Raw genomic sequence first — 26,271 nt, 5'->3', positions numbered from 1 at the left:
TTAATATAATGACTATTCTGGAGCATAGAGAGGCTCATTGCTCTTTTGACCTTTACTGTACCAGACCCCAATCTCACTTCCCCAGGCAGCAGGTGAGGTGACCAGATGTCCCGATTTTGTAGAGACTGTCCCGATATTTGGGGCTTTTTCTTATATAGGTTCCTATTACCCCCAACCCCACCCCGTCCTGATTTTTCACGTTTACTGTCTGGTCACCCTAACAGCAGGCAGCAATAGCGTGGAGGAGAAAGAGGCCGACAGCAGCCTGGTAGTGACTGTGGCCCGGCAGCAGGAAGAGAGGAGCTGGCTTGAATGAGCATGCCCAGACACAATAATCCTCTCATTACAGCATGGCATTGTAATGTGGGCCATATTTTCAGTACCTATGGAATGGCCCTAGACTTCATTCATTAAGGTTCTTATCTTCTGCAACGCCAACCCATGTAAGTGGAACCTACCTAGAACAGCCTGGTGGATCGGGGCCTTAGAGAGGAATTATATTGGAAAGGTTGTAGAAATCATCTCTGAGTGGTGATAAACTCTGACCACCTGTTTAGGTAACCAGCAAATGTAACCTTATAGCCACTGATTTTATCAGAAGACTTTTCTTTCCATTTTCCTGTTGGTAATGAAAAGCCATAAAAGGCAATAACCTTGCAAATTAGTCCTTAACCTGTTGGCCAAGAAATTTAAGAATTTACTATACAAACAACAGTTAATTCTCAGGAGGTTCAGTTATGCGAAGCATTTAGATCTGAAAGACAGCGTGCAGACCTAAGAGATTCATTGTGTTTTTTAATCATTGACAATGAGCAAAAATTGTATTTTTGAGAAGCAAATTATATAAAGTACCCTGCGATTAATGTCATATTTGTCATTGAGAGAAATAAATTGACCCTACTTACCAGAACTCTTCTGGATACTACCTAAAAGGCTGGGATTCTTGTTAAGAAAAATGATTTATAAATTATAGGTCAGAGTCTCACCTGATGAAAACTGGTATCACTCTAGATTCCAAGAGAGCTGTGCCAATTTTCATCAGTTGAGGATATGGCCATATATATGTAAAACTAATGAATCATGGTCACATTAAGACAGCAGATTGCCAAGGAGCTCCTATATGCTGATTTCTCAATAAACCATCAAAATCAAATCATACAGGGCACTGTTTTTCAACAACTGGTCTGTGGACCAGTACTGGTTCCTGAGATCTCTCTGACAGAGTTTAGGAAGGCAGCAGGCAGGTCCCTGGTATCAAAGCGGTTGAGAAGAACTGATGTAGGGGATTTAGTTCGTTTTTGTGCTTTAATTATAGAACGGACTGAAAATAAATTAAAAAAAGACTCATAACTTCACAAGTAATAGACATTCTTTAAAAAAAACACATACACACACACATTGGTCTTTTTCCCCTTTGGATCAATATTTCCATTTATTCCAACTGGAAAAACATTTGTTGTTTTAATACTTAGTCTTGTCTTTCTCTCTTTTTTTTTTTAAATAATCATCATCACATTCTCCTTACAAACAACAAAAATTTCCTAGCAATAGTCTGTGGTATGGAGACCTTCATCTTCAAGATTTCCCACATTCGCTGCTTTTGACAGGCAATAGTTTGTTCCCAGTTACAAAACACGTTACGTTAGGTCCCAATTCCGCAATGGAATCTGCCTTTGTGGCTCTAACTGCAGGAATGGGTCAGGTGCATACAGGTCTTTCAGTGCCTAACTATGCAGACAGGTGCTTTTGTAAACCCCTCTAGGTGCCTAACTCCCATTGACTTTTAGTGGTGCCTAACCTGTTAGGACAATCCCACTAGTCACTTTGCTGCATCTTTAGGCACCTAAATACCTGTGTACCTCTGCTCCTTCTGCCACTGACATCAATGGGAATTTTACCATCAACTCCAATGAGAGATTGATTGAGTCCCCAAACCCTCCACAATATAGTACAAAAGCTGTTGTGAGCTGGCAACACCCTGGCCTGCTGGGAACATGTGAAAGAAATTGCACCCATATTACAACCTTACAGAAAATCTGCCCTCTTCATTGTCCCATCTGAGACTAGGATGAGACATACCTTCATGTCAGGACCCAAATGGTTTAAAGCATACAGAGAAAAACTCACATCCACCATAGCACAATACATTTGAGTCCTAGTTATACAACACTCTACCATGTTGATGCTTTTGTAGATTGATTCTAGCTCCAAATAATGGGCTCAATCCCACCCTGGGACTACACACTCCAAACTCCTATTGACCTCCAAGGGAGCTTGGGGTGGGGGGCATAGCTCCACGCTGGAATTAAGCCCAATGTGATTAGTTTGTATTCATTTTATTATGATCTATGTAGCAGGCGGTGTTGAAGATTCCTTTTGGTAACGAACAGCAGTTAACATAATCCAGGAAACTAGAGCACCATAAAACAATTCTACACTCAAAACAACGTCATGCTGACATCACACAATTGCACCATTTACACTTTTATTTACTCCAAATAATAGTTCAGAATTTAGTAACATCAGCATTCGCTACAGAGATGGAAAATTCCTTCCCCGACTTTGGTTGTTAAAACTTTGCAGACATTTGGTAGTTGGTTCTATTCTAATTGACGAAAAAGTTACTTTTGCAATTGTAAAGACTTCTATATGTCATGGATAGAGTAACTGAAAATCGAAGGTGTGAGCAGACTCCAAAACGCCATCTAGGCCTCTTTAAGATTGAACAAAGCATAAAAAGTTCTTTTGATTTACCAGGAAAGAAAAGACTTAACCCCTCCCCCCGCCCCAAGATTTCACTGATATACTTAATACATTTGATGGCAAAATGAGAAGGAATTGTGAAGTACCATTTGTTTAGCTCTGGCTGAAAACAATAATGAATGTGCATGCAGTTTCCCAGTGACTCCTAAGATATAGAAATTCCTCTGATATTACAAAATACAAAAATATTTTCTCCAAACTCTCATTTACATGGCATTTACAACAATCAGGGAAATAACTTAGACTCCAGCACTGACTGAGAGACCAATTACTTACCAAAATGGGTAATGAAAACCAAAGCGGATTAGGAGAACACAAGCTATTCGCAAGCTGTTGATTACAGTGAACAGTGGTAACTAAAACAGATGGACAAACTGGACTTAAAGAAGTGGCAGTATTTAGGAAGAAGAGGAAAAACACTAGTTAAATATTACAGGCTAAAGTGAATCGTTTTTTTCCAAAGTAAAATGTGCAAAATATATTCACCGTGCCAATGATTTATGACTACTTACAGAAGCCAATTTACAACCTTCTTACAAATCCCCAGTCTTCAGGTCTGTTTGTTACAATAAAAAGCGCATTGAAGATCTAAAACAGTGCAAGTTTATGAGTGAATTTACATTCTCAGAACATGCCCAGGCAGTGACCCTGTTACGATATGATACAGTTTTTGCTCTTTTGTCTTTTTCGGCTGTGCAACTGTCCTCTGCCACCCAACGTGGAAGACTTGGGCATGCCATATGATCCATATTTGTGCAGGAGCTCCTCGCTGGTAACGTATCGGAGATGGGCAGGTTGCGGGATTGGCTCCCCAAGGAAATATCCTTCATTGTCAGACTCCGAAGAGGAGGAGCAGGTAGAACACCAGTCATATTCGGCAAAATAGGGGCCCCATCTCTCCCCCAGATGGTTCTGCAAAGCAAGATCTGACACAGTCCTTGGACACTGACCATACAGGTCTCTGCAGGGGCCCTGTTCCATCGTCTCTCTGCAGCTTCTCTGATGCATGAATTGGTCATAGTCCTCTCTGGCTCGCAGCGAGGGCCTCTCTTTCAATCGACAGCACTGTTCGCTGGCCAGATGGAGGGCGTTATCCGAACGGGAGCGTCTGGACCGCCGGGATCTGTGTGGGCGGTAACGCCGATCGTCATCCCGGAGATTAGTTCGTCTGCGTGTGCGCTCGCTCATAGGGGGAAGTCTAGCACTATCCTGTACAGGAATTTTGTTCCCTGGAATCCCGCTGTCATACTCAAAACTCTGATGCATCCTTCCATGCGATGGCATCTCTCTGTAATTGGCAGGATTGGCAAGGTCGCGCAGGTTCGGCTCCATATCTTGGTACTGTTGCACAGACAAGAGGCTACGGACGGACTCGGCACTTCTAAACTGCACAGAGGAGTTCAGCGTCCCCATGTTACTCATCTTCTCCGAGACATTCATTCCAGAATCTTTGCTCAGATCAGGCATTGAGAATCTAGAGAGGTGCTCCTGGCGCTTGGCGCCACCGTCCGCAGAGAGTCCTGGTGGTGAGGAGGAGAAAAAAGACTGTTAACATGAGAATCTTCCATTGCAACAGCACAATGCAAGGGGCTGCACTTTGCTTGGCAAAACCGATCCCAATTGTCAAAAGCAACCAAGGCCCAGAGCCTTAAAAGGTATTTAGGGACCTAACTCCCATTGGAATCACATCTGAGGATCTGGACAGAAGTGATTTTGGGTGCCTCACTTGAAACACCTGAAGGAAGCGTGATTTTCAGAAAGAGCTGAGCACCCTCGCTTTAGTAATCAAGGCTGCTTTAAGGTGGTGCAAGTTGCCTTCTTCCTCCCCCTGCAAAAATTGGAGGTTTCCAAAATCACCAGTCACTTTTCAAAACCTGGACCCAGTCTCCCCTCATATTTCTATTAGGACATGACTGAAACTTTGTGAGAATGACCAGTGCTATCCCTGGCAACGTTCATGCTTCTGTAGCAGTATCAGGCCTTCTGTCCTATGACAGCCCACAGTAATAACGAGTGGTGCGATCAGACACCATTCAGAGACATCAGGGCTGTACCTCGTGTAATACTGTTTAGCCACTAGGCGGCGACATGGCCATAAACTGTTGAGCAGACCCATACGCCATCCTGCGGAGGACACTGGTGACACAGAGGTATTCCGGAAGGACAGAGCAATGTACTGTCACAAATTCAAGGCCACCAGAATATCACAGTAATAGAAGCCAGACACTGGTCCAAAAGCACAGGCTTCCATCACTTGAGCTCAGCTAGACTATTAGCAATATAGGGCCTACATGACCCAAAGAGGAGCAATTCTGTCATCCAGGAGAGGGCAGTGGTGCAGCTAGGCACTAGCCCAGGAGCAGCCAACCCGTGGCTCCAGAGCCACATGCAGCTATTCAGAAGTTAATATGTGGCTCCTTGTATAGGCACCGACTCTGGGGCTGGAGCTACAGGCGCCAGCTTTCCAGTGTGCCGGAGGGTGCTCACTGCTCAGCCCACGACTCTGCCACAGGCCTTGCCCCCACTCCACCCCCTCCCGATCTCTCCTCTATTGATCCCTGGGGAACTGCCTAATTTGGGGGGAATTATCAGGGATCGTTGTGTAGATTCTCTGTCTAAGAGCCTCCTCTTGGAGGATGGGGGAGCCAGGCTAATATTAGCAGTGAGACGTACAGAATGGCAACTGGATTGGAGCCGGAGAGGCTCGGACTATCCGCGCACTGCTTGGTAACTGGCTGTACCCAATGCTCATGTTGCATTCTCTAGGTGCCACATTTCAAAAACTATTTCAGCTGAAGTATAGTTTATTCCAAATCAAATGTTGAAAGTTGACTTTGGCATTTTTTATAACATTTCAGTGCAAACTAATTGGTAAGATCTCTGCAGCATTAGCTTGGTTTAAAGCATGAGGCATGCCCCTCATGCCACTGCTGAGACAGTCTGACTTTGCAAATTGATTGAAAAAATTCACAAATAAATTGCTTTGTTTTTCTTAATAAAACTTTCCATTGCTTAATCTACATCCTGACTTCTTTGGCATAAGCCATTTTCTGGCAAACTTCATTTTATTAAGGCCAAATTCTGCTCTCAGTAATGATGGTTTAAATCTAGAGCACTTCTGTCAAAATCAAGATGTTACTCTGGACTTTCTGCATAATTTGGTCCCTGAAAATCAGCTGTTATTTGACAGAAAACTTCAAAGATTGACCAGGATTATCAAAAGTGCTCAGTTTTGGCTTAACCCTACTCCCACTGAAGCCAATGGGAGTGTTACCATTGCAATTTGCGAACTCTTATCACGAGTCGTACAATATTTGGTGTTTTTCTTCAAGCCCCAGCTCCTGGAGTCAAATTATTATGCGAGAATCTCAGCTTTCATTTTAGACAAAGTATATTTCTAGACCTAATGATTATAGAGAAAAGCTAAAAAATGTGACTCCTAAAGACTCAAACACCAGAAGGCAAATAAAACAATGGTGCATTTTTATTTTTTAAGCCAATCTCATGATGGTGGAGGGGTGAGACTCATGACTTTGGAAATTTGGGGTTGGCCACACTGACTTTAATGGGAGTAGAGTGAGGCCAACCCTGCACACTTTTGAAAATTCCACCCATAATGTCTGTTTAGAAATAGTCCTGCTTTACGCTCGATGCCATTTTCATTTTTCCTTTCCTCATTTCCCCACTCCATCATCCCTATTGCTATTTTTCTGGCAAATGAATCTTTGCTGCTTGAACAGTTATCTTCTGCTCCTTGTTCCCCACTCTGTCACACCAGTCTCTTCTACAGCAGTCAGTTTCAGGATGTCACTAAGAGAAGACGTACAGCTTCAAATGAGGAATAACTGGCTTTTAGCAATAAGCAACACCAGCACCACTTTGCATTTATATAGTTTCAAATACCTCTGTGTATTTCCTCAACAGCAATGGATTAAGCCTCAATATCCTATGACCCAGACACAGGGAGAGAGCGCAAATAATTTGCCTTGCATACACAGCAAGCCTTCTAGATCAAACATTAGAACCCGCCTCTCTTGACTTGCAGTCCCATGCTTTAAAAACACTCCGTTTCCTTTAATTCATCATCAGTAATAATAAAAATTACTCTCTAGGGAGAGTTAAATAAATATGGAAGTAGATGTAGAGCTGAACAATATTTTTAAATTATTCAGGAGAAATAAGAGGCTCCTTAATCCTACCAAACAAGACATGTTTAAAGGAAATGCATGTGCCACCATCACACTGGGCTCTTATGTTGGAGATATGAAATTCTAAAGAGATAATCATTTATTTCAGGTAGTGCCCAGGATGCGCTAGGCCAAGGGTTCTCACAAGAAATTTTCTGGTGGCCTTAGCTTGCGGCCACCAACTCTTGATGGGGGCCGCTCTAACAAGTTTTCCTAAAATATTTAACTTTACGAAAAACAAATATGCACATATCCATGTCCAAATCATTGTAATTTATTTCACTGACTCAGTGACAAAAATAATGTGCAATTGTCTTTATTCCTTACAGGATCTAAACAGAACAGAAACAAAATAAGGTGCTTTGCAAGGTCTCGTCTTTTTTTGTTATTTCTTTGGCTTTTTTGATTCTTTTTTTTTTTTTTTAAGAGTTGCTAGCTAGTAAGTCTGCTGCTGTCAGTTTTCACAGCAGCGGACGTACTAGCTAGGTGAGAGGCTGTGAAAAGTGATATTACAAACATACAAATATCACTTTCCACACCAGACTTACTGAGCCGCAGCACAAGCTGGGTGACAAATTAAGCCCTGGACAACGTGGGTGGGAAGTGGTGGGGTCCAGAGTCAACGGGGGATTGGTGAGCCCGCAGCCAGAGCTTGAAGCCCTGCAGCCGGGGAATGGACCCCTGCAGCCAGAGCTTGAAGCCCTGCAGCCGGGGAATGGAGCCCCACAGCCAGAGCTTGCCGCCCACCGCTCCAGGGTGGAAGCTGGAAGCCCAAGGGCCACAGCCCCTGGGAAGGTGGGGAGCTCACATCAGCTGCCTGCTCCTTTGGCATTTGTGTCTCCAGACAGGGGTGATGAGTTGTATGGGCCCATGTTCCAGCAAATTCAGGGCCTCAGGGGCCTAGCTCCACCAACGTTCAGGGCAGGGTCTCTCCCCCCGGTCCCGCCTACTGCGCCCACATGCCTTCCCCAAGCGTCCCTGCCTCACCTGCTCCCTGGAGAGCAGGCAGCTGCCCCCTGCGAAGGGAGCGGCGCTGGCGGCAGGGAGGAGGGGAGAAAGTGCAGTGGCATGGCAACCCCCCTGTCCCACTAGGCTTATCCTGTCTGGACCTCCTGGGCAGTAGCCTGCGGCACGGATGTGCGTTGTGTGGGTGGGAGGGGGAGGAGATGAGGGCCCCTCCCCTGGAGCTCGCTGATGCTGGTGGGGAGAGGGCAATGGGGGCCTCCTCTGTGGCCCCACCCCCGGGAGAGCCTGCCTGCTGCACCCCAAAGTTTGAACTCATCCCAGCCCAGCTCCACCCCAGAGCCTGCACCCCCAGACAGAGCCATCACCCAACCCCAACCCTCTGCCCCAGCCCTGAGCCCTCTCCTGCACCATGAACCCCTCTTCCCTGGCAACACCCCGCACTCCAACTCTCTACTCTACCCTGAGCCTCCTCCCACACTCCAAAACCCTCGGCCCCACCCCACTAATTTTGTGTAATAATAATCAATGGATAAATTCTTAATAAAGTTACCCAGAGAAAAAGAACAAAAGGGTAATTCATCAAGTGACAGCCTGAGTTCGACCCCCAGCTTGCAAACTGACGTTATACAAAAGAAAGATGTGGAAAATCTAAAAGATAAGAAAAGGAGTTTTCATCAGTCTTGGCTATCAAGATTGACGTTGCTAGAGTACAATAGCGAATTAGACAGAACTTTTTGCTTTTGAGGGTTATTGATCCAAGAGTGCTTGCTTGGTTGTTCCCGTATTCAAAAGAGTATTAATAACGTTGATATTCTTTGTTAAATACTTTTTCTTACGTTAGTGATATTGTGCAATATTGGGAAACTGTTAAACATTTTCTGTTTCCGGTCCATTTTTACATTATTTTAAAAGACATATCAGTTTACAAGGCTGAGGTTTGTGTGACACAATCCCTCCCTCAAAGAGTTCACCACCTAAAGACAGTCAGACAGACAGGTTTGTGGAAGGGAGTACAACATATAGACAATGACGTTTCTATTGGCCTTTAGCGCTGTTAGCCTTTTCAAAGATGTCCGAAGGAGGAGAGGGCAGGTCATTAGGGCATTGATGATTAGGTTGAAATTTGTGTTTGGTGATCACATGGACGCCACAAGCATCAGAGGTGTGACAAGACTGCTACTAACTGACAAAAATTGAATGTCCAGACAGACCTCCTTAAAAACTTGGCTAGAGATTGTGCTGGGTAGGGATACATGCTCTCAGGCCAAGTCTTGAGGATGGCAATGTGTTTCAACATTGTACAATTGGGTCAGAAGAAAAATAAATAGCAAGTGGATTTCTGGTTGGCTGCCATGTGGTCCCACTCTTGTATACTGGCAACCCATCAACCCACAGAGCTTCAAGCCAAGAGTGTCAGTGCAAGTAACAACAGCTGTAATAGTGAAAACAAACAGAACTGCAGAGGATAAACACGGCCAATGGTTACTTGGCAACAGAACATGTGATGGCAATGCAATACTTGCCTGTTGATGGAAAGGGACAAGAGGCACCATAGGAACTGCAGAAAGGGCAGACAGAGCATCAGGAGGAGGAAGAAAAGTTCTAGAGCAAAAGCTAAACGTCTGCCAAAGAGAAAGGCCCTCTCCTCTCCGATGGACTCACCAATACCCTGGGCCTAGATAAGACTTTATATATAAATTACACAGTTAAAAATAGGACCAATTTCCAAAAGCTAAAAGCCCCCAGAGCACCCCCAAATTTCTCCCATGCTTTCTCCCTCCCGTCTCCTCACAGGAAAAGCTTGGGACAAGTGATGTGCCTTGCTGTACACACCGTGCATCTGCTTCATAACCTTTGCTCCCTGCTACTGTAGGAACCTCTATGACCGAGGAAGTGGGGGCAGGAGGGGGTTGGAGCTGGCCTTGAAGGTGCTTTGAGGTTCTCTGATAAAGGCTCTAGAGAAATGCAAAAGTAAATTCCATGAGATATTCAGCAGATAAGCTATTTAGGCATCTAATGATGCAGAAAAGTGCCTACAGCTACATCTTTAGGTGCTTAATTCCCTATGGAAATCTGGCCCTGAGACAACGTGTGTATGACACAGTCACAAACACACATACACTTAACCACAGTTACAGTAGTTAACAGCAGTTCCCCTGACTCAACCTATCGTGCAGCAGAACTACCGCATGATATGAGGCCTTTCGACATTACTGCAATACAAATGACCAACAGTAAACGTACAGTTAACGAGACAAATTTGGAAGCTTTCAGTTTACACATGACATTTATCGACATTGCCTCAAGGTACCATTGAGCTGGCAGTTTGAAAGTGGCAGGTTGTAACAGGCCGAGTACTGGGATAGTTATATGCCTAGTACCAGCTACAGGCCCCAGAGTGCCAGGTGCCAGTTTAACCAGGTCCTCAGCATAGAGGGAATCCTCAGCTAATGCTGAGTTGACGTAGCTCTAAGCCATGTCCTATCGCAGCAGATGAGCATGGGGGAGGTGACTGGGAAAAGAGGGCATGTCAGGAGCGCCTCTGCAGTCTGGCTAATTCCAGATGCCAGAACAATACCTTGGGGCCATGGGAAGCCAGGTGTAAATAAGAGCAGCTTTGGGCTGCCCTGATTTATACCAGGAGCCAGACTGGCTTGTGCTAGCTCCAGAATTGTTTCTCTCCCAGTTGGATTCCTAGAACATTTTAATATAAATTCTGTTCCCCGACTAAGGCGCAATTGAGGAAACATGAGCGTGAGTCTCCACTCCATTACATGGGGTCTGTAACCATTACGTGAGTGTGTCCCCATTGACATCAATGGAGATATAAAACTGGGTGTGACAGATCTGCGATCCAGGCTTTACAGCTCAGATCCACAGAGGTCTTAAGCCTCTTAACTTCCAATGATTTCAGTGAATCTGGGCATAGATCTTTAATTGTGCTCCGTACCTTCCAGACTCTCCCCACTCACAACACACACTGAGCTAGGTTTCTTGAGAGTCACATAGAGAAATAATTTCAGACTATAGGGCAAGTGATGCAGTGTTATCTAATAGTGGGGTTTAAGCAGCACTTCTTAGGGTCCATGGGATTCTGGGGCTCTTCACCCACAGAGCCTCATTATTAAACACCCATCGAGATTTAGAAGAGTGGGGAAAACGTTGGTGATAGCATGAACCCAGTTCTGAGAATATCTACCATAATCACAGCTAAACAATCCCAGGGCAGACTACAGCACACACTCTGAGAAGCCCCCAACGCTGTTCCCAGAGGAAAGACACTCCAATGCAAACAGGAAGTCAGTCAGCTGTCCAGCAGCTGCACAGCGTCACACTGCTACTCTGATCACACCCCTGGAGAGAGGTTAGGCCCGCCCTAGCAAAGGGGGAAGCCAGCTTTTCATTATCTGGCTGAACTTGACTCAAAATAACTTTGCGAAACCTAACCAAATCCACTTGAAACTTCACGAAGAGAAAGTCATGCCAGCATGATTTTTTTCCTACCAAGTCTGAAGCAAATTGGAGACAGTGTTGGTGGAATATGAGGGGTTCAAAACAAAATGAGGTGGGCTTCACTTTAGAAGATTTTGCCTCCTAATCTGTCAAAAAATAACTTGGCCTAGAAACTCCAAATTTGTTTTAATCTTGTTGACCTTGGCAATGAGGGGCACGTTTCCCTGGTCTGACATTGCTGGAGGAAATTAGCTCATTAATCAATGGCATTGATGCAGATATTAGGAATGCTGTGGAGCTCTTAAAGTGAGCAAAGCAAGGACATATGTTCTAGGCTATTCACAACCACAGGCTGTGGAATTCCTAAAGCACCTAAAATGCAACTGAAGCTTTGAGGTTGAGCTACAGGAGATGACTTAGTGATCCAAGCACCAAGACTGAAATCCTGTTCCCACTGATGTCAATTTGCCGTTGACTTCAATAGGGCTAAGATTTCTAAAAGTCTCCATGAAGCTAGGTTTATACCTAGGGAATAGGTTGGCTCAAATATCCTGATTGCTCTGTCCAAATATCAGAAAATCCATCATACATCCATCACGCGACGGATGTGCCCTGGTGTCCTGTACCAACCTTCTTCTGCACCCGGTCTCACGCCACAGCCTGCCAGATAATGAAAAGCTGGCTTCCCTCTTTGCTATGGCGGGCCTAACCTCACCAGGGGCAGCTGCAATTAAGGGCATCATATCTATATCATTTGTAAAGTGCTTTGGGCCAAAAGGTGCTTTAATGGGATATCTCCTAAGATATTAGTCACAGTGCATGGAGTTAGGCACATGCAAAAGCCTTTTTGCAGGATAATGGCTTTACTGTAACAATAATGAAAGATAATAACTTCTTTGCTTAAGTGTTATATCTCCTGCTCGATCAAGCAAGTGCCAATAAGTGGGTTCTAACCAGGTGTCACCCATTTTAACTATTAACTCTTTTCACTCTGGGCTCCTTGTTGCTGTGGTGCTCTTACAACCAATGTGACTTTGCAGCTAGGCTGTCTGTGCTTTGCCTTATAAACCACAATGGCCTAGATTCAAGGTGTCAGCATCACCAAATGTTAATACACGTGTCTGCAGGGTTTGAGATGTTCTCAGGTCCCGGGGCATCCAGCGGTAGTGCGGTTTCATATTAGTTAGTTGCGATTATGGTCTCAGTTGTGTATTGACCCTCCACGGAGGAATGAGTAACTGTGTTTCCATGATATAGATGAATGTACCATTAACCTTCCATCGTCTCTTTTTTCTGACATTTGTATTTTAATTACAACTACAAAATCTGGGGTGATCCCCTTAAATTACTGATATTCATTTACAGCCCCCTTAGCTCCAGCTTAATGATGTGTTTTGTCTGGGAACACAGTTCATAATTCGATCAAGTGAAATGTTACCCTGGAAGAAAGAGAGAGGGTCCCTGCCACGCAAAGGATATTTTTCTATTAAAGAAATTTGAGAATCTGTTTCACCAGACTATCCAGGGGAGCGGAAAACTTACTCTAGCCCATGGCTGGAGCACGATTTTATTGTACAAATATAGTTTTTCTTTTCCCCTCACCTCTGCAGGACCTTCTGAAATGTCCCTCTTGATTGGGATTAAATCACCATCTCCTGATGACTCTTCAAAGCCTCAATGTGAGAAGCCAGAACAACTGTGTGGCCTTGCCAAGCCTAGCGCCATGTGACTTGGCTGAAGGTAGATGGCTCCCCGGTGCTACCAGAGCATGGCACAGTGCGAAAGGCCAAGCATCTTGTTTTGCTGATTCAAGTCAAATTGTTGAATGAAAACACCTGTCTCATCAAGACACCATGAAATTCTAACCAAGGACCAAATTGAGCCTCCAGTTACTTCAATGGCAGCTGTGCTGGTACACTTGGTTCTTCCATAAAAAGGCTAGAATGATGGGGGACTGCAATATCTCATCAGACCCTGTAAACTTCCAGTTCCAAACAACACTAAAGCCTCAAAGCAAGACTGATTTCATCTACAGGCGAGAAATCTGTGTCCCCACTCCCGCTCGCGCGAGGCTGACCAGACAGCAAGTGTGAAAAATCAGGACCGGGGTGAGGTGGGGGGAGAATAGGAGCCTATACAAGAAAAAGCCCCAAATATCGGGACTGTCCCTATAAAATCGGGACATCTGGTCACCCTACCTCCTGCTGTCTTATTGACAGCAATTGATCTTAAGCAACACTACTTCCAGTTAACAACTGTATAGTTACAGGAGTACACTCCCCCTAATGTAGATACACTGTACAAAGGTCAAATGAGGCTCACAGCCTGTAACAGCATCCTTGCGTAACATCAGATTAAGCTTCATTGGTACAAACCCCGTTTGATGTCAGTGCAGTGAATCTCCATTAAGGGTTTGCAGTGGTGCCACTACACTGACACAGGTACACTAGAAAGCACAGAAAGAGCGGTCAACGTAAATGCTTCAAGGAGAATCTCAACTCATGCTGCATATTGGTAACTTTGAGGATCCAGCCAAGGACAGACCTGAATGGGGAGCAACTATCGATAAAAACTGTAAACACTTGGAGAAAGACAGATGCACCAAATAATGAAAAAAGGGCCAAGTGTCATGCCAAGTCTTCAATGAGAGGCTCTGCCTTCCTACGTGACCTCTGTTCGCGACCTTGCTCCTCACAGATCGGATTTGCAGCCACCAGAAAACACATGAGATGCCGTGAAATCATTATTGGACACTCGGATAGCCACACACAGTTACACTGGTTCAAATGTTTCGAATGTAGGCAGGGCTTCAGACAAAACGAGTAGCAATGACCCGTTTCCATGCTAAAGCCATGGAAAACCAGACTGTAGATGAATGCATACATCATCTGGAGGTCACTCTAGTTTCCCTAAAAGCTTTGTGAACCTTGTGATGATGCACAAGACACGAGGTAGGTTTTGCAATGGTTTTACGGTTTCACTGTGAACATTTTTGCACAACACCAACTTAAATCCCACCCTCGTGCTGTCTCATTGACATCAATTGGTCTTAAGCCCATGTTGAACTGGGCAGAGAGGAGGTTTAAATAATGCTTGATTAGTTTGTTATACCACTTGTGAATACAGCAATTCACTACCACTCCACTTCCTTACACTCACCACAGGGCATGGAAAGCAAGTCCTCTGTGGGGCATAGTAACAGGTCTGAAGTGTGTTAAATGTGTAAAGCTGAGCGTACACATTTCCATAATCAGCATGCCCTGATTAGCTTTGTTTAACCGCAGCTTCCACAGGCAGAACAGAACAGAACAGAACAGGATAGCTTCTTTCACTTCTAACCTTCCCTCCCCCAAATGCCCCCTGAAGCTGCTGGATTCTGGTTGTCTCTACAGTGCTACGTAGGCACTTCTCTAAGAACCCACAGCCCATGAAATGGGCTTGATCTTAAATTCCACCCCAGGAATTGAAAGGAACTTAGGAAGAGGAGCAGTGCTGTCAGTGACTTGCTTATAGCACAGCTTCACTCCACTTTGACCTTGGGATTTGCAGAAATAAAAGAGAACAGTTATATAACCACTGGAAATAGCTAAAAGTAAACAAGGCTGGGAGAGAAAGGCAAGGAACCTTGTAATTCAGAGACAAGCAAAGTGCCTGCCAAGCCGTTCATGATTCTGACACTCAGCTGTGCAGCTTGGTGCACTGTAAATCATGACTATTTTCTAATGATTTCAGGATACGTTTCTTGTCACAAACAGCTCAGACACCCAGCACACTGAAAACAGCCACTGTGCCAATACTGTCTGGGTGAGAGATTTGACTGGAAATTATTAATGCAGTGTGCCTGGTGTAACCTCCTCATCTGCCATGCCACATTAGTGACGCTGCAGTCTTTGGGGTACTCAGTGGGATAATCAGGGCAGATTTCTACACCAGTCATTCTGCAAACAGGGCTCCCTCCCACCCCGATCTGTTTTGCATGCAGCCAGAAAAGACAGCCCACTTCTTGTAGAATCCTTCTGCTGCTCCTTTTATCTGCCTGCTTTGCAGTGGAGGAGTTTTCAATAGGAAAGAAAGCTGCTGAAACGCTTAGATGTGCATGAGGAAGGGGCCGGTTGTCATTTCAATGCATCATTTTGGGAACTAATTTCAGTTTTTCTCCCGACAACTGATTTGCAGGTGAGAAAGATGAACGCTGTTCAGAGGAGAGCAACAGTTGAGAATGTGTGAGCAAACAAGGGAGCACACACATTAGAGAAAGGATCTGCAGAGCCCTCCAAGTGGCCAAGGCTAGATTTTACGACTCTCCACAAAACAAACAGGATTCCGTCTCCTAGAACACAACGTCCTGGGTTTGGAAGGGTGGCTGACCGGTCAGGGAAGCACAACTATTTGATGCACAATTATTTTCTTGCAACAATATCGGGTTCCAAGGGTCCATTTGAGGTCTCATTTTGTTTTGCAAAGCATATGTGCTTTTGTCTAAAATAAAAGTCAATGCCAGCAGCCTAGTGTTTACCACCAGAGATCCAACAACAGCAAACCAGCATGTACTCACGCAAGGCGGGAGCATCTCAATATACACACAGACTCCAGGCCAAACGTCCAGGGGAATGAAGGAATGGAAAACGAGAGAGCACAGAGTGTACTAATCAGAGTTAATACACTTTGATATTGTCCTTGTCAGAAGGAGAATCTCAGGCTTCGCCTGTTTGATCGGGAAATGCAAGGGTCTCTCTATATTTTGAAGTTGCACCAAGTCTGCTAAGAGCTGTTGCCGTAGTGACTTGAAAGAAATGTTCCATTTTCTGGGGCTGGAAGGGAAGGGAAGGAAAGGGAAGGGGATGGCTGAAGACCTGGGAGAGGTCTTCCTGCCAGTGAAAAAGCCAGCGTCAGCTAAATGGAATTGGGAGCAGTGTGCTGCTTAGCTGTGTACTCGATGGTACAACAGTCTGGCTTTTCATCCTCCGCCTTGCCATGAACAGCCGCATCCTCAATGTGGGCAGGAGGGGAAGAGAAAACAATACGCGAGGAGTGGGATTTTCAACAGCGCTCAGCATTGGCCGCACAGAGCTCCCCAGCTACCAGGGACATCAGTGGGCTTTTGGAAAACCCAATCCATGATCTTTCATCTACCTTTGCAGCAACAAAGAAAAGGGAGAGGCTAGTTTGGGCCCCCGGGTTTTGCAAGTATGTCTGAACTGCAAGCAGAACTTTCAGCTTCAAATCCCCTCCTCACCTGGAGGAAGAAAGGGAAACAGACTGAAGGCCAAGAGCCCGTCAGGTCAGCGTTTCTGCCACTGCCACTCCACTCCGTACACTGACAGACTCTCTCCACCCCTCGCTTCTGACTCTTTGTCCGATGCAGATGGGCTTGGCAGCTGCCATGAAAGGCTGGGAACAGAACTGCTCCAATGGGATGAGAGGCTATTTGCTGAGATTCCTATGGCAGTGGTCTCGTCTTGCCAAATATGGCTGAGTTGGCACAGGGAGATGACCTTTTTAAAAAGGTTTTTCTGTCATAAAAGGCCCTGTGTTTCATTCAATGCCAACATGAAACGATTCTATTGTGATGGTCTCACATCCCTCTCTCCCCCTTTTACGCGTGAAGTTATAGTTTGCAGAACATACTTGAGGGTAGCAGAGCTGGTAATTCTCTCCCTCTCCGTTTACAGGCGGTCAGAGTTGCTACTTGAGTTGCTATAAAGCTCAGCTGGAATTTCCACTTTAATTCCAGAACTGGGGCTTTGTTAGATATTGCAGCCTTCTTTTATGCACAACGTTTTCATTTTATGGCCACCGTGTTTACTCTGCTAACGCCCATTTGTCTGTCTCTTCCACCAGTCTGCATCGCGCCATAACCCTAGGTTGGAAATTCTTTTGGTCAGAGACTGCCTTTTACAGCTGGTTGTTCAGTTTTTAGAAGACCCTAATTGGGGTCTCTAAATGTTTTGTGATATAAATAACTCCAGTGGACACCTGCCCTATACCCGTTGAACCCAATTCTGTCCTGATTGGCACCCCAAGGAATCCCACTGACTTCACAGTAGTTACTCCAGATTTCCACCTATGTCAAATGAGGGCAGGAGTTGACTCTGTGTTGTTAACCTACATCGAGCTGGTTTTCTGTTTACAATCTGTTTCTCCTTTTGAGCCCTCCAGCAGTGTCATCATTCAGTGTGGGCCTAATCTCTGATACCTCCCCAAGTTGTCTGCAAACAAAGAGACTGTTATTTGACAGTGAAATTTTGTTTGCCAGTCCTTCTTAAAGGGGGCTATTAGACAACTGGTGTCGGAATCAGCAGAGAGAAGTTTTTATTGATAATTTGGCTGCTAAGTATGCACAACACTTCGTATCATCTTTGACAAGGTTATGAAACACTCATTCGAATTAAAATGACAATAGCAACAAGACAACTATTGGACTCAAGCTCAATTCTATCAGGGATTGAACGCCTTCCAGGTTGTGCTTAATCTCTGGCAGGATCAGCTTGTTCTCATGAGATAAGGATCACAAACCCCAGAACACTCGCATCCTGCCAGTTTAATGAATGTAAAAAGGTATACACCAAAGCTTCTGTTTCAATGATAGAATCTACTGCTGCTAATTTTGTGATGTTGGAAACTTCCATTTAATGGAGATTCCCAAAGTTGGCTGGCCAAAGGAAACTGAATATGATAGGCAGGGAAAAAGTAGCAGCCGTTCAAAGAGTGAGCTGCAAATGTCTTAACATCTCAGCTTCTAAGCTGGGTGACCCATCGCAGAGCAACTCAGAATGCTGAGGTTACTGGAACTGCAGCTGTGAGAATGCTAAAATGCCGATATACTCCCCCTAGTGGCTCCGTTCTTGTTGGCCAACAAATAACTGAAAACGAAGAGTTCCTTGCTCTCTGAAGAACTCCAAAGCCCAAATGTTTTAATATTTCAGCACCCTGTCTGTTCACAAGAGTGAAGCCAGCAGAGAGGCTAGAAAGATGGCACAGCTGGGAATTTAAGAATGTTGCCGCACACTCTTTTGGAGGCCAAACGTTGGGCCTGCCAATTCGGTTCTCTTATGAACCTCTGCTGGGAGTAGAATTTCTGTAAAGTTGCCCATCTGATCTCAGTAGGAGGATGCTCTCTGGCTTTCTCACAGAGTTCCAATGAGACGAGGCTGGCTCCAGGCTGCACTGGAAAACTAATGCATTTCTCCTCCCGCCTCTACTTCCGAGACTGTTTCTCATACATTTAGACAGATTAGTCTAATCTGAGTGAAGGCACTGTAGCAATTCAGATTGCCTCACAGATTACAATTGATATTGCAGCCAGGGAAACGTTTAAATAAATCACAGTTAAAAAAACCCGACAGGGAAATGAGAGACAAAAACTACAGTCAGGAGTCTATTTTCCTTCGCTGGCGTGTGTGGTTACGTCCCATAAATGTTAATGGAGATTATACATGCCCAGCTAGGGGAGAACAGACCGCTAGTGATCTAATTTAAATCCACAGACAGAAAGGAAATGCAGGGTTATGGCTAACACTGCAGATTCAATGGTCTAACTGAATCTCAATAGATTAGTACACATGGTGTGACACCAGAGCACATCCAGACACTTAGGGTGAGTGCTTAGTAGGTTTGCCCTTAACATTAGTGTTACATATCTTAATTAACTCATTCGAGTTGGCTGTAAAGGGATTAAATAGAATCGGTTTCGAAAGAACCCTGCAGGATTTCATGCCATTCTCACCAGTGAAAAGTCTGGCTTACAAAAGTCACTGCTAGTGTATACTTATCCATTCCAGTACTTATTGTTCATCCAGTACAACCATTTACTAGGTAGGACCACGAGGAAAGAAAGATCTGCTTGATGCCCACGCATTAGACTGAGACTCAAGAGATCTGTGTTCAATTCCCACCGGTGGCATAACATTCCTGTATGACCTCAGGCAAGTCATTTAGAAGAACCTGGTCTGGCAAAGCATTTAAGCGTGTGTGAACCTCAAAGTCTGTCAGTACCCGGTTGATTTAAATGGGAATGCCCACGTGCTTTGCTGAAACTCTCTGTGCCTGCATTTTCTGCCTGTATCGCGGGCACAATACTACTTTGTTTTTCTAGTCTTTGTCTGTCATTTAATTAGACTATAACTCTTGTGGGGGGGAGGTGTCTCTTCCTGTGCATTTGTACAGCACCTGGCACAGTGGAGCCTCAATCTCGGTTGGAGTGTCTAGGTACTGTTGACAGCAATGCAGATATAACAGTAACAATAACTTTTCACAGGTGGATGACACAGATAGCTTTTTACCCATAGAAAATGGACTCCAGCCACACACCTGGTTTGTTATCTGCTTTCCCTGGCACCTCCAGCTAATTACTGGTTGAGCTTTAATAGAAACATCACAGCAGAATTTCCTCCCAGGATGGAGTCAGTCAGATTGTAACATGTGCTGTGCAGGTCAGAGACTGTTTGCCCTTCAGCTCTATATAAAATAAATGCTTTCAGTGATGTCATAAAAATATTGCACAGAGTCAGAATTAATCACTCCACACAGTGTCTTTTATAAGGTGAAGCAACTATCTGGAGACGGAATTTTAAAGGGACTTTTTCAGTGTTTTAGTACAAAGGGAAACGCTGGAGTGTTTTCCAAAAAAAATGCACTCAAGCTTTCTTGGTGGGAGTCACAAATTGCATGGATAGAGTGACTCTGCATGTTTACTTCGCTTCACTTAGGAGACTTGCAGTTTAGTGCTGTGTCAAGCAGTGCTCTGGAGCACGAGGCACCGTAGGCTGGTTCTGATTTGTGACATATTTACTGTGGTATTTGCTTTGCAGGGGGTCTGCACTGAGTGCTTTCCAAAAGCCAGGCTGAGCCATCGTGAAAAGTAAAACACCATGTGGGAGCTGCACGCTGTGTCATGGGCTGAGCAACAGCAGAGTAGGTGGGAGAAAGGAGCCCTGCCTCTGAGAGGAGAGGGCAGCTAAACAAGGTAGCCTGTGAAGTACTTAGTTTTCTCTTTCACTACTCTACAGAACATAACCTAGCTGGCTTCAATTCCCAGCTCTGCTACCGATCTCCTGTGTGACCTTGGGCGAATCACTTAAACTCTCTGTGCCTGAGTTTGCTATCTATTAAATGGGAATAACAATCCTTTCTTTCTTCTCCCAGGCAGAAGACAAGTCAGTCTTATCTCCTCAGATAGTGAATAATTTGGGGCAGGGATTGCCTCTTATTCTATTTGTTCTGTGCCCAGCACAATGGAGCCCTGATCTCAGTCAGAGTCTCTAGGCACCAGGGCTGCCCGGGGGCGGGGGGGGGAGGGAAGAGGGGGCACGCAAGTGGGGCAATTTTCCCCAGACCCCAGGCCCCATGAGCCCTGGCGGCGGTCTGGGTCTTCAGCAGCATTTCAGCGAAGATGAAGACGCAGAGCAACTGAATGGCCTCCAGCCACCGAAATGCTGCCGAAGACCCAGACCTCCGCCGGGTGAGTACAAGCGCCGCAGCTCCCCCGCTTTGCCCCAGGCCCCCTGAATCCTCTGGGCGGCCCTGCTAGGCACCACTGTAATACACATTACCATTGAGAACTATGATCACCTGGATTTCGTAAGTAATTGTTTGACACCTTCAACGCAAGCCTCAGCATTCTGAACTACTTCTCCAGTAGAGAAAACTAAGCAGGAAGGAACAGATTAATTAACAGACATTAATAGAGCAAGTGTTTGGAAGGACAGTTTGATTTTAAGGACAGATTTTCAAAAGTACAACTGGGAGTTGAGTGCCACTGAAAACCTCCCCGTAATGCTTTAAAAAGGGATATCCTAAGATTAAATATAGAGATATTTTGCATTATAATAATTAAAACAATTTTTTAAAACCCGCCTCTTGATCTGTGGCCAGATAACTTGTTACATGTAAGCTTCAAACGATGAAATAATTATTGAAATAGCTGTACACTGCCTGCATGCTGCAAATCCAGTAACAGACCTCAGTGCGGTCCAAGTTTATTTATGCTAAGAAAGTTTCCATATCAGGAGAATTAAGGGTGTGGGTCCGAGGCTTTCAGATTGTTTTCACCTACACACGTGTACACTGATTTCTGAAAGCGACTGAATTTTGCCATCTCTGTTCTCAATTTCAGATTCCCTTTTTGAACTGTATATAGGGTGGGAAGACTGCCTTCCTCTTATGTCCTATTCTGATCTTAATTTATGGAAGTTGAGCGGGGATCTGACTGGAAACAGATTATTTCAACTCCAGGTATGGCGCTGGCAATCCTCCTAGACAAACACACCAGAACCCATAAGCTTGTCCTGAAGGCAGAGGAATAACAAAAGAGTCCTGTTGGTTCAGGCCAAGGAAATTCATAACCCTTCTAAAATTCACTCAGTCTCCACTAACCCCTCTCCGCTCTCAAAGCCGGATGCTACAAAGGGGCTTCAGAGACACCTCTAGACTTATCCCTACTGTGTTTCCTGAGTGGGGTTGGTCTGCCCTGAGCTCTCAAGGGCTGGCCAGGGCCTCGCAGCTGTTCGTACAGTGCTGAGCATATGCCAGCACCTTGTAAATAACAACAATAGCAGCCCATGCAACTGGACTCTGAGCCATTTCTAGGCAGCTAGATATGAGGTGAAAGCATGAGAAGTAGATCGAATTTTCTGGGGGGAGGGGACCGTACATGCCTGAATCCAAACAAAGCTTGGCCAAAAAGAAAAAAACCTGGGGGGGGGGAGGAGGAGGGGGAAAAAGCAAAGTAAATATCTGTGGCTAACAAACCATACTTGGCATTTTCTTTTCAAGGAGGTTTCGTGCTTTAGGGACTCCTGAGGAAAGGCTGTTAGCTGTGCCAGATTAGCCTGGTCATCTGATAACGTAAACTACTGTCGACTGAAGAAAAACTCCATTGCACTGGGGTCTGATCAACTAGCATTTATGTTGCAAAGACACCTCTCAAATAGATGTGTGCTGCATGAGATCAGCTAAGATGCTCTGGTCACTGGTCCCCATGGAAGAGAGAAATGGTGGCAGGCTGGTCTCTTGACCTTGTTTCCCTCTCTTGGTCTGACAACACCCAAGCCTACTGACTGACAGGGCCTACTGCAAAGCTTGCCATATCCTCAAGGGTTCTACGAAGAGACGGACTCAAAAGTGGGGGGTTAATGGAGTTAGATGGAGGAGTGATTTCTGGATGAAGCTGAACAGGTGAGGAGTGTGTGTAATGTCTTCTCTTAAGCAAAGTAAGCTGTCATGGGATAAGAGGGAAGGTTCTCTCATGGATCAATAACTGGTTAAAAGGTAGGAAACAAAGGGTAGGAATAGACGGTCAGTTTTCAGAATGAAGAGAGGTAAATAGTGGTGCCCCCCAGGGGTCTGTACTGGGCCCAGTCCTATTTAACATATTCATAAATGATCTGGAAAAAGGGGTAAACAGTGAGGTGGCAAAATTTGCAGATGATACAAGATAGTTAAGTCCCAGGCAGTCTGCGGAGAGCTACAAAAGGATCTCTCAGAACTGGGTGACTGGGCAACAAAATGGCAGATGAAATGCAATGTTGAAAAAGGCAAAGTAATGCACATTGGAAACCATAATCCCAACTATCCATATAAAATGATGGGGTCTAAATTAGTTGTGACCACTCAAGAAAGAGATTTTTGAGTCATTGTGGATAGTTCTCTGAAAACATCCACTGAATGTGCAGCGGCAGTCAAAAAAGCCAACAGAATGTTGGGAATCATTAAGAAAGGGATAGATAATAAGACAAAAATACCATATTGCCTCTATATAAATCCACGGTACGTCCACATCTTGAATACTGCATGCAGATGTGGTCGCCCCATCTCAAAAAAGATATATTGTACTTGGAAAAGGCTCAGAAAAGGGCAACAAAAATTATGAAGGGTATGGAACGGCTTCCGTATGAGGAGAGACTAGTAAGACTTGGACTTTTCATCTTGGAAAAGAGAAGACTAAGGGGGGAATATGATAGACGGCTATAAAGTCATGACTGGTGTGGAGAAAGTAAATAAGGAAATGTTATTTACTCCTTCTCATAACACACGAACTAGGGGCCACCAAATGAAATTAATAGGCAGCAGGTTTAAAGCAAATAAAAGGAAGTATTTTTTTCATACAATGCACAGTCAACCTGTGGAACGCCTTGCCAGAGGATGTTGTGAAGGCTAAGACTATAACAGAGTTCAAAAAAGAACTAGATAAATTCATGCAGGATAGGTCCATCAATAGCTATTAGCCAGGATGGGCAGGGATGGTGTCCCTAGCCTCTGTTTGCCAGAAGCTGGGAATGGGCAACAAGGGATGGATCACTTGATTACTGTTCTGTTCATTCCCTTTGGGGCACTTGGCATTGGCCACTGTCGGAAGATAGGATACTGGGCTAGATGGACCTTTGGTCTGACCCAGTATGGCCGTTCTTATGTTATTTTGTTTGATCTAATTATTTAGGGATTTTATGAGTATGTGCACCTAGCGCAATGGACAGTCAAAACGGAAAACACAGTATCCATGGAAGCGCCCTCTGGATTCAAACGCAGGTCACCAGCTCTGCTGCTCCTTGGCTCCACCACACAGCTGCAGGGCTTCAGACTCTGATTTTTGCATCGCAAAATCAATTAGATTGTCAAACCTGGGAGGAATCCCTACCTTTTCATCATCAACCACATGCATTCACTATGCTGCTGCAAAGCTCTGCAATTCTACTTCCACACAGCAAACCATCATTTTGTTTTAACTGGTAGATTCACCTATCTTTCTGTCTGCCTGCAGGATTAACAACAGAACATTGTACTAGCCTATAGTGTCTTACCTGTGGCATTTGAAAGGGCGAGGGACTCCATTGAGCCCCGTGGCGTTTGCTCAGTGGGTGTTAGGTCCTCAGTGAATTTAAGTGCGTTGATTGGATGCCTTGTTCGACACTGTTTGGTAGACATCCCGCCTTCTTCCCCTTCATCATATTTTGGAACTTTGATGTTTCCTCTGGTTTCATTAAAACTCTGGTTAGACATATCACTGTAGCTTTCTTGTGACCTAAGCCTTCCTGAGTAATAATCTTCTCTGCACTCCTGGATGAAGCTTCCATTATGCCCCTTCATCGCTACAGATGAACTTCTCTTTGGATTGCTGAAATGTTTGGCCCATAAATCTGGTTGAGTGCTTGGGACCTGTCCTGGGTTATAGGAAGTCCTTATATTACACTGGCTGAGAAGCTGCAAGGGGCTTTGGGATTGACTTTGCTCCATTTGATTTCCATAGTGGTAGAGTTCATCTCTGCTCCTCCATATGTGCTCTCTGTTTAAGCTAGGAGTCTGACTAGACAAACTCAGCAAATCCATCTGTAGTGACAGTGGGTCCACATCTGCAGAAAGTCTATTTGAGGTCACTTGCAGTTGACTGCACTGATTTAACATGTTTTCCTCCACTTTCCCTTTGTTCTTGCCAATTTTGGCACTGCGGCGGGACTCCTTTGCTCTTGCGTTCTGAAATGCCGAATCTGACGAATCTGAGCCATTAGGATCATCACCCACGCTGCATGCCCTCGAACAGAATATCTGCCCTTGTTTTGGTAGGAAAGGTCGACCAAGTAGGGATTTCTTGCACTGAGCACAGCAAAAACAGGTTTCTGTAGCATGCCAATGTTGGCCGTCATAAGTCATCTGGCCCTGGTCAATACCTTTGGAGGAATGAAAAAAAAATACAGAAAGTGTAAGATCTATGTCATGAATTGGAAGTTACTCCCCAGAAGTTTCAGTGGTTTCATTTTCTAATAATGCACGAAAGATAAATCAAGAATGAAAACACAGAAGGCCCCGATTCTACCACCTTTCCTCATGTTGTGGAGCAGGCGCATAAAAATAATCCACACATAGTCCCAATCCTTTGTTAACTTCAACAGGACTACTGAATTGTGTAAAGCTAAGTATAAGTCTTCACAGGTTCAAGGCCTAACCCAGGGACTTACTTTATGTGAGGAAAGGTGGCACAACTGAGTCAGGGGTTATTTCATTTTAAACAGTTATTTCATATTTAAAATGGTAGGAACATGAAAGGTTCTTCACAAAGTTGTTGAAGTCAATGCAATAAAACCCTAGCTACTTAAAAAAAAGCCCCCAAAACCAACAACCCAGAAGAGATATTTGTGTTGCTTTCCCAGTTATGAGACGTAGCCAGATATAAACCCATCCCTGTACTTGACTGCTCTATTCCCTGTATATTTTAAGGCCCAAACTTATTTTAATTAATGTAGCCTCTTCTCTAAAGAGGAGAGGTAAAGAGACTACGTGAACAATCACCTTGGCTTGCTTTATAGTCAAAATCCATTAGGTAGCAGCCGCACAGAGGATGAAGATTGCCTTCACTCAGCCCTGCCTGGCTAACTGAGGGAATTAAATTCATTGTAGGCCTAACAATGCGAATCTCTTCTGAACAAGCAGACTCACGAGTCTTACCAGCAATAGGTTACACTAGCTGTAACTGCAACTGATCACCAATATATCTACCCAAGAATGATCCCTGCCAGGTTAGCTCTTCTTTGTACTCACAATGGAAGGTGGCTTTAAATCATCTATATTGCCTGAAATCCTCTTTATTAACTGGTGTTAAAGTCTTCACTGCAGACGAATGTACCGTACCTCCACTCCCCCACACCAGGGTTCAAAATTCAACAAGGTCTAAAGACAATTTTTTAAAAATGGGGTAGCCAGTGAGAGAGCGGGCAATGGGCAGTCTGTCCGTCAGCACTTAACCTACACAACCACTAAACTGAAACACAGTCATTACATTGTCACTCCAACTTCCTAGGCATCCTGTGTGGAAGATTCAGAGTGCCTTTTCATTAACCCTTCCTGTTGTGTATTTGGTTGTCGTGGTAATAGAATCTTGTGTTGCTATGGCAACTGAGTTAGATTATTCGGG

The 26,271-nt window shown here is 44.7% G+C and overlaps 1 protein-coding gene across 5 annotated transcripts in view; it reads right to left on the bottom strand.

Annotated features, from left to right (window-relative positions):
* Positions 1-1,415: 1,415 nt before the first annotated feature.
* The window catches only part of PRICKLE2 (prickle planar cell polarity protein 2), a 187,994-nt gene continuing 163,138 nt past the window's right edge, over positions 1,416-26,271 (bottom strand). For all 5 annotated transcript variants that reach the window (XM_030570703.1, XM_030570708.1, XM_030570706.1 and 2 more), the window contains 2 exons: positions 24,167-25,030; positions 1,416-4,283 (listed from right to left, as the gene is read on the bottom strand). In XM_030570703.1, the coding sequence (XP_030426563.1) occupies positions 3,415-4,283; positions 24,167-25,030 (1,733 nt within the window). In that variant the 3' untranslated portion in view covers positions 1,416-3,414. The remainder of the gene's footprint in view (positions 4,284-24,166; positions 25,031-26,271) is intronic.

Source organism: Gopherus evgoodei, chromosome 7 (genome assembly GCF_007399415.2).
Source record: "Gopherus evgoodei ecotype Sinaloan lineage chromosome 7, rGopEvg1_v1.p, whole genome shotgun sequence".
In the NCBI taxonomy this organism is placed as follows: domain Eukaryota; kingdom Metazoa; phylum Chordata; order Testudines; family Testudinidae; genus Gopherus; species Gopherus evgoodei.
The sequence above is the reverse complement of the archived record's forward strand: the minus strand, read 5'-3'. Positions and strand labels throughout refer to the sequence as shown.